This window comes from Camelus ferus, chromosome 20, assembly GCF_009834535.1.
Source record: "Camelus ferus isolate YT-003-E chromosome 20, BCGSAC_Cfer_1.0, whole genome shotgun sequence".
NCBI lineage: Eukaryota > Metazoa > Chordata > Mammalia > Artiodactyla > Camelidae > Camelus > Camelus ferus.
Window position 1 is genome coordinate 23130722 of NC_045715.1, and position 12868 is coordinate 23143589.

Sequence of the window (12868 nt, forward strand, 5' to 3'; positions counted from 1 at the left end):
AGAAGAGTATATATAGAATAATTTTATTTTACACATCTATCTAGATACATAATTATTACTTCTATATAGTGACCTGTCATTTTCTATTTATACATTTTTAGATTGCTTTAAAATTTTATGATAAGCACTTCACCAGCAGACCAAGAAGATAACTTATCTATTATCATTTATTGCCCTAAACTGAGAAGGTGTATTTGTGTCCATCTGGTCATCTTTATTTTTGGTAACTAATATCATAGTTGCTTTGTGGGGAGAATATAATGAGAGCTAGTAGAAAAGGATTCTACTTCTAGTAATATAGGAATATCTTGTATTAACCTAACCCTCACTCATATAACAATTATGAACTCTGGACAGTATGTAAAAAGCAAATACTTGAAGACTTTGGAAAGTGGCCAAATCAGGTAGAAACTGATAGAGAACTTGAAAGATGGGAACTGCTCTGGGTAAAATTCTCATTTATACAACTTTTTGCCTGAAGATACTCCCCAGTTTGCATTGTGGGTGATGGATAGAGCTCAAGCAAAAGTCTGCAGTCTTATTAGCTTGGAGAGTCAGAGGATGGAGTTCAGGGCTATAAGAGGAAAATAAGGGGATACATCTCAGAAAGAAGCAACAGAAGTAGGAGCCCTAAAATCTACTTTAAAACTCTGTCCAAATCCTTGACATGCATAGGGAGAAGACTCCATGGAGCCTGGAAAAGGCAGTGGTTGAAAGCTGAAAGAATTGAGCTCAGAATCAACTTCTGTCCACTGCAGGAGACAGAGTTTGGAGTATGAATCTAGCCAAGTTAATTGCTCAACAGAACAAAATTCTTCAGAAGAAGATTGACAGAATCCAAAATCTCAATAACATCCAGTATACAATAATAAATGATTAGATATGCAATGAAGAAAAATATAACTCATTGTCCAGAGAACAGCAGTTAATAGAAATGAGCCCAAGATGACTCAGATATTGGAATGACCAGACAAGGACTTTAAAACAAACTTGGTAGTAATAAATGAACAGATGGAGAATCTCAGCAGAGAAATGGAAAGTATAAAAAGAACCAGATGTAAAATGTAGAACTTAGAAGTACAGTATCTGAAATGAAAAATATATTGGACTTGCTCAACAGCAATTAAGGATAGCTACAGAAAGTGTCAGTGAACTTGAAAATAGAGCAATAGGAATTATCTACTCTGAAGAACAGAAAATAGTGGAAAATAAAAACAGAGCATCAGTGACTATGGGACAATATTAAAATATGTGTACTTGGAATCCTAGAAGGAAACGAGAGAGAATAAGACATCTGGTAGATTGTACTTTCAAAGATGGCTGCAACAATATCTACTGTGTTATATGTTTTTCTCTTGGCCTTAGTGGCTCACTTGTAACCAACAGAATGTGGGTGGAAATGACATCCAAGCTACATGGAGCAACCATGTGTAGATGTCCAGTCAACAGTCCTGATTGAGTCCACCCTGTGAGACATTCCAGCTCAGGGCTGATCCATGTGAATGAAGAGGCCTTCTAGTGATCCCAGCTCCCAGCATGCATGTCTTCCCAGGTGAGGCCCCAGATATCATGAATAAAAGAAAAGGCATCCCAGTTGTTCCTTGAATGAATTTCTAATGCCCAGAATCTGTGAGCTTAATAAAATGCTTACTGTTTTATGGCACTAGGTTTAAAGTGACTTGTTATGCTGCAGTAGTTTGAAGTGATTTGTTATGCTGCAGTAGATAACTAAAACAAGACATTAAAAAATATTTGAGGAAATAATGGCTGACAACAAAATATTAAAAACACAAATAACCAATTTTAAAATGGGCAGAGTATCTGAACAGATATTTCTTCAAGAAGATATACAAATGGGGGGAGGGTATACCTCAAGTGGTAGAGTGTATGCTTAGCATACATGAGGTCCTGGGTTCAATTACCAGTACCCCCATAAATAACTAAATAAATAACTAAATAAATAAACCAAATTACCTCCCCCCATGAAAAAAAAATTTTTTTAAAGATTTAAGAAAATAAGATATATAAATGATCACAAACACTTGAAAAGATATTCAAAATCATTAGACCATCAAGGAAATGCAAATCAAAACCATAATGGCTACTAGGATGGCTATAATAAAAAAGACAGATAATAACAAGTGACAGTGAGGATGTGGGGAAATTAGAGCTCTCAAATACAGCTATTAGAATTGTAAAATGGTGAAACCACTTTGGAAAACAATTTGGCAGTTCCTTTTTTAAAAAGTAAAACAGTTAACCATTTGACCCAGCAATTCTCGTAAGTATATATCCTACAGAAATAAAAGCATATGTCCACACAAAAACTTGTACTTGCATCTTCATAGTAACGTTATCCATAATATTCCAAAAGTGGAAATAACCCAAATGTCTATCTACTGATGAATGGATAAACAAAATATAGTATATTTATACAATGGAATATTCTTGGCCATAGGAAAGAATGAACTGCTAATTCATGTTACAACATGGATGAATCTTAAAACAATAAGCTAAGTGAAAGAAGCTAGTTATGAGACTACATATTATATGACTCCATTATATTAAATGTCCAAAGTAGGCAAATCTGTATAGAAAGAAATTAGAATGAGTTGCCTAGTTTTGGAAGGGTTAGGGAGATTGGGAATGATAGCTGAAGGGTATAGGTTTTCTTTCTTTCTTTTTTTTTTTTTGAATAGGATAGTGAAAATGTTCTAAAATTTATTAAGCAAATGGTTGCACAACTATGGGAATATACTAAAAACCATTATACATTTTAAATGGATGGATGTATGGTATATGAATGATATTTCAAAGGAGTTTACAAACAGGGAGAGATAATGTCTAAAATTTTTCAAGTTTGGTGAAAAACAGATTTATAGAATCCAAGAAGCTCAGTGAACCCCAAGCAGGATAGATGGCAAAGAAAATCACCCCAGGCACATCATAGTCATATTGCTGAAAATGAAAGATAAAGAGAAAAACTTGAAAGCAGCCAGAGATAAATGCCTCATCACATAAGGAAAACAATAATATAAATTAATGGCTTGGGGTGTGAGTATAGCTCAGTGGTAGAGTGCATGCTTAGCATGCACAGGGTCCTGGGTTCAGTCCCCAGTACCTCTGTTTAAAAGAATAAAATAATGGCTGACTTCTCATCAGTAACAACAGAGGCAAGAAGATGATGGGATGATGTCTTTAAAATACTGAAAGAAACTCACGACCTAGAATTCCATATTCAGCTAAAATGTCCTTTAAAAATGGAAGGTGAAAAAGAGACATTTTTAGGCAAATGAAAACTGAGAGAATTCTAGCAGTACTGTAAGAGTACTGTAGGAAGTTCTTCAGATGGAAGAGAAGTGACACCAGATGGAAGAATAATGAACAGTGGAAATGTAAATATAAAAGACTACATATTTTTTCTTCTCTAAATTTTTTAAAAGACAAGATTGTTTAACATTATATTGTGGGTCTATAACATGTAGATGTAATACATGTGACAACAAGAGATGAATGGCAGGTTCTTATATTTTTATGTGAAGTAGCACAATATTCTAAGTAGACTTTGATTAAATCAAGGTCACATATTGTATTCCTAGAGCAATTGCACATACACACACACACACGTCACAGGCAAAAAGGTATAGCTAAATAGCCCATAAGATAATTACAATGAAATCTAAAAGTATTAGTTTAACCTAAAAAGAAGGTGGGAAGGGACAAACAGAGGGACAAGAAAACCAGATAGAACAAGTAGTAGAATGGCAAACCAAAACCCAACCAGTATCAATAATTATATTAAATATAAATGGATTAAATACTCCAATTTAAAGACTGAGGTGGTCAGACTGGATACAAAAGGGATAAACACAAATGGATTGAAAGGGAGTGAATGAAGAAAGGTACACCATGTGGACAGTAAGCACAAGAAAGGTGGAATGGCTGTATTATCATCAAACAAATTAGACTTCAAGACAAAGATTACTACTAGAGATAAGAAACATTTCATAGTAAAAGTAAATTCACCAGAAAGACTTAATAATGATAAATATGTATAAACCTAATGAAAGAGCTATATACATGAACCAAAAACAGAACTAAAATGAGAAAGGAGCAAATCCAAAATCATAGTTGGACATTTTTAATACTTTTCCCTCAGTAGTTGATAGAGCAACCTGAAAAAAAATCAATATATAGAAGATCTGAATAACATTATGCATCACCTAGTCTAACTGATGTTTGTAGAATACTACACATAACAATTGCAGAATACACATTCAAGTACATGAATGTTCACCAAGATAGACCATATATTAAAGTATAAAAATGTCTCAGAATGTTGAAATATTTCAGAATGTTGAAATCTTACACAGTATATTCCCTGACCACAGTGGAATTAAATTAGAAACCAATAACAGTAACTAGAAAAACTCCCTCAATTTGGAATAGTTTAAATATATTTTAAAATAACTCATAGTCAAAGAAGATACCATAAAAGAAATTAGAAAGTATTTCTAGCTAGTTGACAATGAAAATTCAACATATCAAAACTTGTGGGATGCAGCAAATAACATGAGTATTGGAAAATGTGTAGCTTTAAGTTCTTAGACTAGAAACAACTTTTAAATCAATGATTGACGTTTTCAACTTAAGAAAGTAGAAAATGATGAGGAAATAAACCCAAGTAAGTAGATGAAAGGAAGAATGAAGAGTAGAAATCAGTGAAATTTAAAACAGGACAAACAGTAGAGAAAATGAATGATCTTTTTGTTTTAAAGATCAATAAAATTAATTTTAGCAAGATTTATCTAGAAAAAAGAGAAAACATAAATACTATCAGAGATATAGCTGTATCTTACAGATATGAAACAGATATTAAGGGACGTTATGAATGTCTTTTGTCAATAAATCCAACAACTTAGATGAAATGCACAAAATTACTTGAAAAACATTACTTAGCAGAAGTGACAAAATGAAACAGAATATTTGAGTAACCGTAATCTATAAAAGAAATTGCATTTGTTGTCAAAACTTTTTTCACAAAACTCTAGGCCCAGATAGTTTTTTTTTTGGTGGGGGAGGAATCCTCAGTCTGAAGAACTTGGGCCCCCCATAGGCCCAGATAGTTCTATCAGTGATTTTCATTGAACATTTAAGGAAAAAATACTACCCATTTAATATAAATTATTTTAGGAAATAAAGAAGATAAACATTTCCCAACTTGTTTAATATTTGAATCAAAACCCAGGTAACAAAAAATCTGACAAAGATGTTGTAGATAATGTCTATGTAGAAAATCTTATGATTTCTGTAAGAAAATTTATTAAAACTAATGAGTGTGTTTAACAAAGTTGCAGGATACAAGAACAGTATATAAATATCAATTGTGACAAATATTGGAAATGAAGAAGTAAGACTATCTCTATTCACAGATAATATAGTTGTTTGCATAGAAAATCCTAAGGAATCTACAAAACCACCACTAGGGCTAGTAACTGAATTTAGTAAGATTGCAGGATATGAAGTCAGTGTAAAAATACCACTTTTATTTTTATCTTCTAGCAGCAAACAACTAGAAAAATTTTTGAAAGTTTCCTTTACAATAGAATCTAAAACATTAAATATGTGGAAATAAATTGAAGAAAAGAAGTATACTAAAAAAAAAAAAGAAGAAGAACTATACTGAAAACTATAAAACATTGCTGGGAGAAATTAAAGAAGACCTAGATAAATATGCCATACCTTGAATGTATACCGTGTTCAAGAATAAGCTGACTCATTTTTATTATGTCAGATTTCCCCAAATTGAGCTATAGAGTCAATGCAATCCCAATCAGAATTTCAGAATTTTTAGCTGTATTATTTTTTCCCAACAGAAATTGGTAGGCTGAGTAAAAAATTTATATGGAAATCAAAAGGACCTAGAATGGTCAGAATAATCTTGAAAAAAAAAAATGAGACTTATACTACCTACTTTCAAGATTTAAAATGAAGCTACAGCAATAAAGATAGTATGATATTGGCATATGGGTACATGGATCAGTGGAACGAAATAGAAACTTCAGAAATAAGTCACTGTGTATACATTACACTTAAAATAACAAAAACAATTAAACCCAATATTGTAAACAAAAATCTAGAAGGAAAGAATTGTCTCCTAAGAAAGGCATGTATCTATTCATGCAGAAGTTTTTTTGACAAGTTTTTAGGGCAAACCTCTACAATATAATGGCATACACCAGAAGATTATCAGGATGGAATAATGTTAGCTACTTCAGCAATTGAGATGTTCTGTTTAGATAACTTTGAGGTCCTGCATCTAAATCAGTTGCTTCAGCGTTGTGTTACATTTTTGCTTAAAGGCTTTGCAAAAAGCTTTTGGTATGGCTGAGCAGTGAAGATTCTTTGATGTGGATTTGGATAGGAAGCTTAGAAGCCAAGGCCTGGGCTGTTATCACCTTAGTGAAAAAAATAGTGAAGGACGCAACGTGTATTTGTGGACATATTTACTTCTCCTGTGAGGGTTAAATTTCTGTGGGGGCTGTGAAGAAGACTGATTGTGACAATTTATTGACTGTATAATTAACAGTGTAGGTACTGAATTATAGGGTGCAGGGTAGTGGGAGAGTTGAATGAATGCTGGGTTAAGTCCCATTTCTGTCATTTACTACATCCCAGCTTTACCACTGGGTAGCTGTGACTCTTGGGCAAGTCATTTAACTTTCTGGCCATTTGCAAATGATAGATTTGGTCTAGGTGATTATTTAAGATCCCTTCTAACTCTGAAATTCTGTGAATCTGCAAATCTGGAATTCTTACTTCCCAACTTTGTGGTATATTTTCACAAAGATATCTGAGAGCCTTTCTCTGTTGTCTCTTTGGCAGATTGCAATCCTCTGGCAGAAATGAAACCTGATCAAAATGTGTTTTTCCAGCTTGATTTCATCTTAGCCTCTATGCTCTGTTAACAGTAACAGATGGCCAGAAAATGTTTTCCCACATACTTGAAGTGGAATAAATAGCAGGCTTCTATTAGTCTTTTCAGTCACCCTTGGACTCAGTGATGTCATCCTCTATTAGGACCACAAATGCTGAATGAAATTTGTGCCAGGGATTATTGGCTAATTTCAGATTAGATTTCAGATCAGTGATTTCCTTGGTTGAGCAAACCTCTACAAACCTCTCCTGTAACAACTGGCCTCATGGATCACCTTTTTACCTATTCTTTGTTATTATGATAAAATGGAGACAAAACCAGTTGAGGAATTCTTATGCATTTTTTAGAAGCTAATTAGGTAATTTTGTTGACTCCTAATAGTAAATTGATAAATGAAAAAGCAAATCTGTATCATTATTACTGTTATGGGAGAACAGCCCATAGTGTACCCGCAGACCTGCCTGTACCATAAGCAGTCCTTAGAGCATAACTAAAGAACCCTTAGTCATTTAGTGCTGTTCAGTTTTTGATGATTACCTATTTACTTGCATATTTGATTGCAGAGCTGATGGCACAGTAACCTCTAGTGTCTTGGTAGAGACTGGACATTACTGCTACAATGATGGTGATTTAGCCCTGGGCATACTTAAGAAAGACTTTATTAATTTGATTGGGTTGGTGAAGTGCAGAAAGGTATTTGATGGAGTTACACTGTAACTTTACCCCCAAAACTTAGATTTATTCTTCTTACACAGGTTAAGCAGTCCATGGTAGGTTGTAAAAAGGGAAAAGATGTCCTCCAACCATTTCTGAGATACCTTATAAATTCATTCTGTGCCAGGTGTGTTTTGGAGGAACACGATAGTAAGCGAAGACGTTAGTAGAAGTAAGACAGTCCAGTGAGCAGAGCTGGGTTCATGCGCTGCCTTTGCCTCTTCCTGCCTTGTCGCCTTGTGCAAATTACTTCACATTTCAACATCATGATTTTCCTCTTTAAAATGAGGATAATGATGCATACCTTATATGGGGTATTGTGAAGACTAATTGAGATAAGATGTTAAAATTCCTTAGTTCAGTGTCTGGTACAAAGTAAAATGTTGTCATTATCATTAGTAGTTTGGCTCTGCTGGTCCAAGTCAGAGGATGAGGCTTTTCCCCGTGTGTGTACAAAATAAATTATCTTTCTTAGTTGACCAAAGGACATTGATATGGCCTAACCTATAAAGTAAAAAGACAGACAATTATTTGAAGCTGTGTGTCCATCTCCCTGCTCAGTGGTGGCCTAGAAGAAGATGTTAAATCATCATTCTTATATGTTCAGGCAGAGTAAAAACATCTGGGACAAAAGATAAGAGAGATTGTATGACTAGACAGAGATTGAAAAAGGTAATCTCTGTAGAGAGATTCTCTACTCTTAGAAGTCAAAATTATATAGTGGAATGAAGTTTATCTTCTCATTTACTTATTCTAATGTGTAATACCTGAAAATATCAATTCTCGTCTGGGGACTTACCCACTTTGGGGCGGGGTAGATGGATCCTTCTAGGTCTTGTGCTTTTCTGGTTGTTTCTCTGTGTTAGTGCTTTTGACAAGGGCATTATGCCAATAGGCTGGTGAGCAGTCCTCACTGAGGTTAGTCCCAGTCCTGGCTGGCTGGTGCTCACACACTTGCAGTCATTGCCATGATAATCAGGAACATAAATCCACCTGGTTACTCTCAGGGTAAAGTGGGGCACAGAGTTCTCTCCTCCACACAACTACCCTGAAGAAGTCAATGTTGTCATTTGCCAGATGACATGGCTACAAAGTCCATAGAATTCTGCTGGTTACTACCTGTAGGCCTTTGTTTTCAACTGGTTGACCTTGCCTTTACAAACTGGATTTTGACAAGCTTCATTGATATTTTTATTCCCTATCCGTGGTTGTTCTCTAGTGATCCCTTAGTACTAGAGCTACAAGGGATGAAAATCTCTTCTTGGAACCAGAGTGGGATGTAGTAGGAAGGCTTTCTGGGGAATATTAATTCAATTTTAACCTTGTTCAGTTTTCAGTTTTTAGATACACAAGTTGAAAGGATAGAAAAGGGCATACTGGGAATGAGGGATGATACATTGAGATAGAAAGGTAGATCTGAAGTCTCTTGAAGACAACCTGAGTCCTAGGATAATAATCTAAGCTTTCTAAACCTTTTTTTTTAAGATAATAATTTAAGCCTTTTCTAAAGGGAGAGACAATAGAATCCAGAAATAATAATGATTACTATTTACTTATTGAGCATTTAATAAATGCCAGGTATTTAATATATGTTAGTTAGCTCTTTTAATCCTAAAGTTTCTGTGAGGTTGGTCAGTTTGTTCTGAAGTCACGGCATTAATAAGTTGGGGAGGGTATAGCTCAGTGGTAGAGCTCGTGCTTAGCACCTACGAGGTCCTGGGTTCAATCCCCAGTACCACCATTAATATAATATAATATAATATAATATAATATAATATAATATAATATAATATAATATAAATAAACCTAATTACCTTCCCCCCAAAATAAACAGAAAACAAAAACAATGTCACAGCATTAGTAAGTAAGAGAAACAGGTTTTGAGCCCATATCTGACTCTGAAGCCTGTGCTCTTAACCATTAAGCTATATAAGAATAGAGTTTGAAATTTTGTTCTTGAGGAATGAATTTATGCATTTCTTTTCTATCTGCAGACTCTCATTTTCCATTCTTTGAGTCATCTTAAGTGGCTAACTGAAACCTGAAATTAAACCATTCTTCAGCATTAGAGAAAAGAAAAATCACCCGGAGCTTGTTAAAGTGCAGATTCCTTAACCCCTTCCTCATTGTGATTCAGCGTATCGGGTATGGCCCAATAAGCTGCATGTTAAAATAAACATACCAAAGTGATTCCACCCTCATGATTAGAGTTCCGTAGTTTGAAACATATTGCCCTAAATACTGGCAAGGTTAGGATGAAATTTAACATACTCATACATTTTTACTTTTTCAAGGCTTGAAAAATGGCATATATTTTATATGGAGCTGTAAATAGAGTTAGATTTTGCATAGAACACTATAGAAATTAGATGTATGGTACCTACTGGGTATAATCAGAGAATGTTAGTGCTAATAAGCAGTGTAACTTACTCTTTTTTTTGGGAGGGGGAGGTAGTTAGGTTTACTTATTTTATTTTTAGAGGCGATACTGGGGCTTAAACCCAGGACCTTGTGTATGCTAAGCATGAGCTATATCTTTCCCCCAAGTGTAACTTACTCTTGACTGTGTTTGTTTCATTTTGCTTGAAGTATGTTCCTCTTTTTTCAGAGTGAAACATACTTTAAAAAATCCCTATCGCTTTCTTTTCTCCAAAATAGCTTTTTATCGTAAGGAAAAGTAGCTTATCTTAGTGATTCTCAACCTCTTCTCCCTGCTCCTGCATTTTAAAGGGATCCTTACTCCCATCTCTGACAATGTCTCACTGCTACCATGACTCTCAGCTGAGGTGGGACGTGGAGTCTTAATCAGAATCTGTGCAGAGGAGAGGAGACATACAGTCCTCAAAACTCATTTTATGTCTTCAGAAATTATTATCTTTAATACTTCTGAAACATATCCCACCCCAATTTCTGAGCTCATGTGGCTTCCCTGAATACTTATAAGTAGAGAAAGGGTTGCTGGGAGGAAATAATTGTAATAGCTTATATAAATACATAAGGAGCTTGAAAAAGAAAGCCTGCCGATACCTAGTGTTAACTAATAACATTGAATTCTGTTTTCTTCTTTCCTTTCGTTCCTTCAGGGGTTTCCTGTAAGTTCCTCAGGAGTATGCACTGTATCTTCCTTTACTTTCAGTTATTGTTTTTGTTGTTTTTTGTAGTAGAAGTGTTTAAGGTGTTCTTTTTTTTTCTTTCATATCCAGTCCTGTTTCCTTGTAGGTGTCCATTCTTTGCAGGACAAGAGGATTTTTCTTTCCCTCTGTGGCAAGTTAGTTTTTAGAGAATAGGAGCCGTTATAGAAAACTTTTTTTTTTTCCAGAGAATAAAATTGGTTCATACTAAGTAAATGCTGATTAATTTTTTTATGAATTAAAATCAGTAAAAGTATGAGTAAGGGTCTGGGATTTTAGTATACCCTATTTAGAAGCTAATAATTAGCCTGCTGCATTTCATGGATGCTGGCAGAAAATGAGACTCCTGGGTCAGACAAAGGATTTTGTTACTCATAGCCCAGCAAGAATCATAAACAGAGGTTTGCATTAGTTCCCTTTACCCCCACAAGTCCCATGGGAGTGATATGAATGGGCCCAGGTGAATGCCTGTCCATGTGTTAACCGGAGTGGAACATTGAGCTTGGGGAATCCATTGCTTTTATAGTAAGTTGTAAGCAAGCCTGCTCTTTGTCCTGGCGGGACATCCTTCAAAGGTCTTCATCCTTCAAAGCTCCTCTAGGCAAACACAATCCTGCGAAGTGACCTGGGTAAGGAGTGGTCAGGGTCATGTGTTTTGTGTTTTTCTTACCTACCTAGACATGTAGGAGTATAAGAGAGCCATGGAGTAGTAACTCTCCCAACAGTAAGTATATACAATAGATAATTGATAGAAATCTTAGATTTATTATGAAATATTTGCCATCCAAAAAGGTATAGAGACTAATATAATGAACAGTTACATGGTCACCTCCCAACATAAGAAATAAGCGTAGTTCATACAGGTGAAGCTTCTGTAGGCCCCTCCCGTAGTCCTACAGGTAAGTGCTTCCTGAGTTTGTTGTTATCATGACAGTGCATTCCTATGTATCACTTAATATTATACAGTATTATTTTATATATTTATAAGCTTCTGAAATTTTTACTCTCATTTAAAAATTGTTACAGAGCCTTTTTACATAGTACATATTAGCCGCTGTAGAAAAAATTTGTAAGGTTAAAGCTCTTGCACGCCATGATCTTATGGTCCAGTTAAAAACAACAACACTGAAAATGCTCAGTAAAAGGAAAGGATATGTGTGAAAAAATAAAAATTGGTAAACAACATATAGCTCTAAAGTCAGCTATTAGCATCTAGTATGTATAAGAGCTAAGTGTAGTTATGGATGGAAGAAGAAATATAATTCATTCTTGGGGTAGAAAATAGTGACTTAGAGGCAACAGTGGGAAATTACAGGGATGAGATTCATCTAGACAATTTGTCATGTAGGAGAGAGGGTAAGGCTATAAGGAACTGGCCTTATTAAATTGATCCAGCCAGAAAGATGAGAGAAGGGAGCTGGCAGTAGTCAGTCAGTAGGGCAGGTAGCTAAGAGGTATGTAGGCCCAGCATTCTGTCAGGTAACTGTTTTGATTAGGAAGGTTGGCTAAGACTAAGCCCTCACCTAAAGCTGGCTTAACATCTAATTGCATAGGGATGGTTACACATGCGAGAATTAAAGAACATCCTAAGGTCCTCTGTGATCATGACCTAAATGTGTGTTACAGATTCCAGCGATATAGAAGGAAAGAGTTTAATATGAGTTGCAGCAGTTAGGGAAAGAAAGCCTGGATAAGAAGTCTTGAGCTGGGCCTTGAATGGCAACTCATGAAAGGGATGTTCTAGGGAAAGGAGTGGGTGGCGAGAGCACATGAGCAGAGACTGGGGACAGTGCATGTGGAATAGTGAGAAGACTGCCTGTGTGAATTGTTTTTGTCCAAGCCACTTGATCTGTAGTTTCCTGTGGTCTGGATTTTGCTGATTGCTTACTTATGGTGCAGTTCAGCAGTTTTCCTCAGTCTTCTGTGTTTCCTGCAGGTTAGCAGCTAGACTCAGTAGCATGATGAGATTCAGGTTCAGTCCCTTTGGCAAGACTATGGGTGGTTGTATGTTCTTTTATCACATCAGTAAAGGTATGTGTAAGGGTCTGGAGTTTCACTTTATCCTACTTAAGCTGATAATTAGCCT

General features: G+C 35.4%; 1 protein-coding gene across 5 annotated transcripts in view; it reads left to right on the forward strand.

Moving 5' to 3' along the window:
• Nucleotides 1-12868, forward strand: part of UHRF1BP1 (UHRF1 binding protein 1) — a 56049-nt gene that overhangs the window by 12019 nt on the left and 31162 nt on the right. For 3 of the 5 annotated variants that reach the window (XM_032462875.1, XM_032462878.1, XM_032462876.1), the window contains one exon: nt 1366-1552. The exons of the other annotated variants lie outside the window; for them this stretch is intronic. In XM_032462875.1, the coding sequence (XP_032318766.1) occupies nt 1503-1552 (50 nt within the window). In that variant the 5' untranslated portion in view covers nt 1366-1502. The remainder of the gene's footprint in view (nt 1-1365; nt 1553-12868) is intronic. 5 annotated transcript variants of the gene reach the window in all.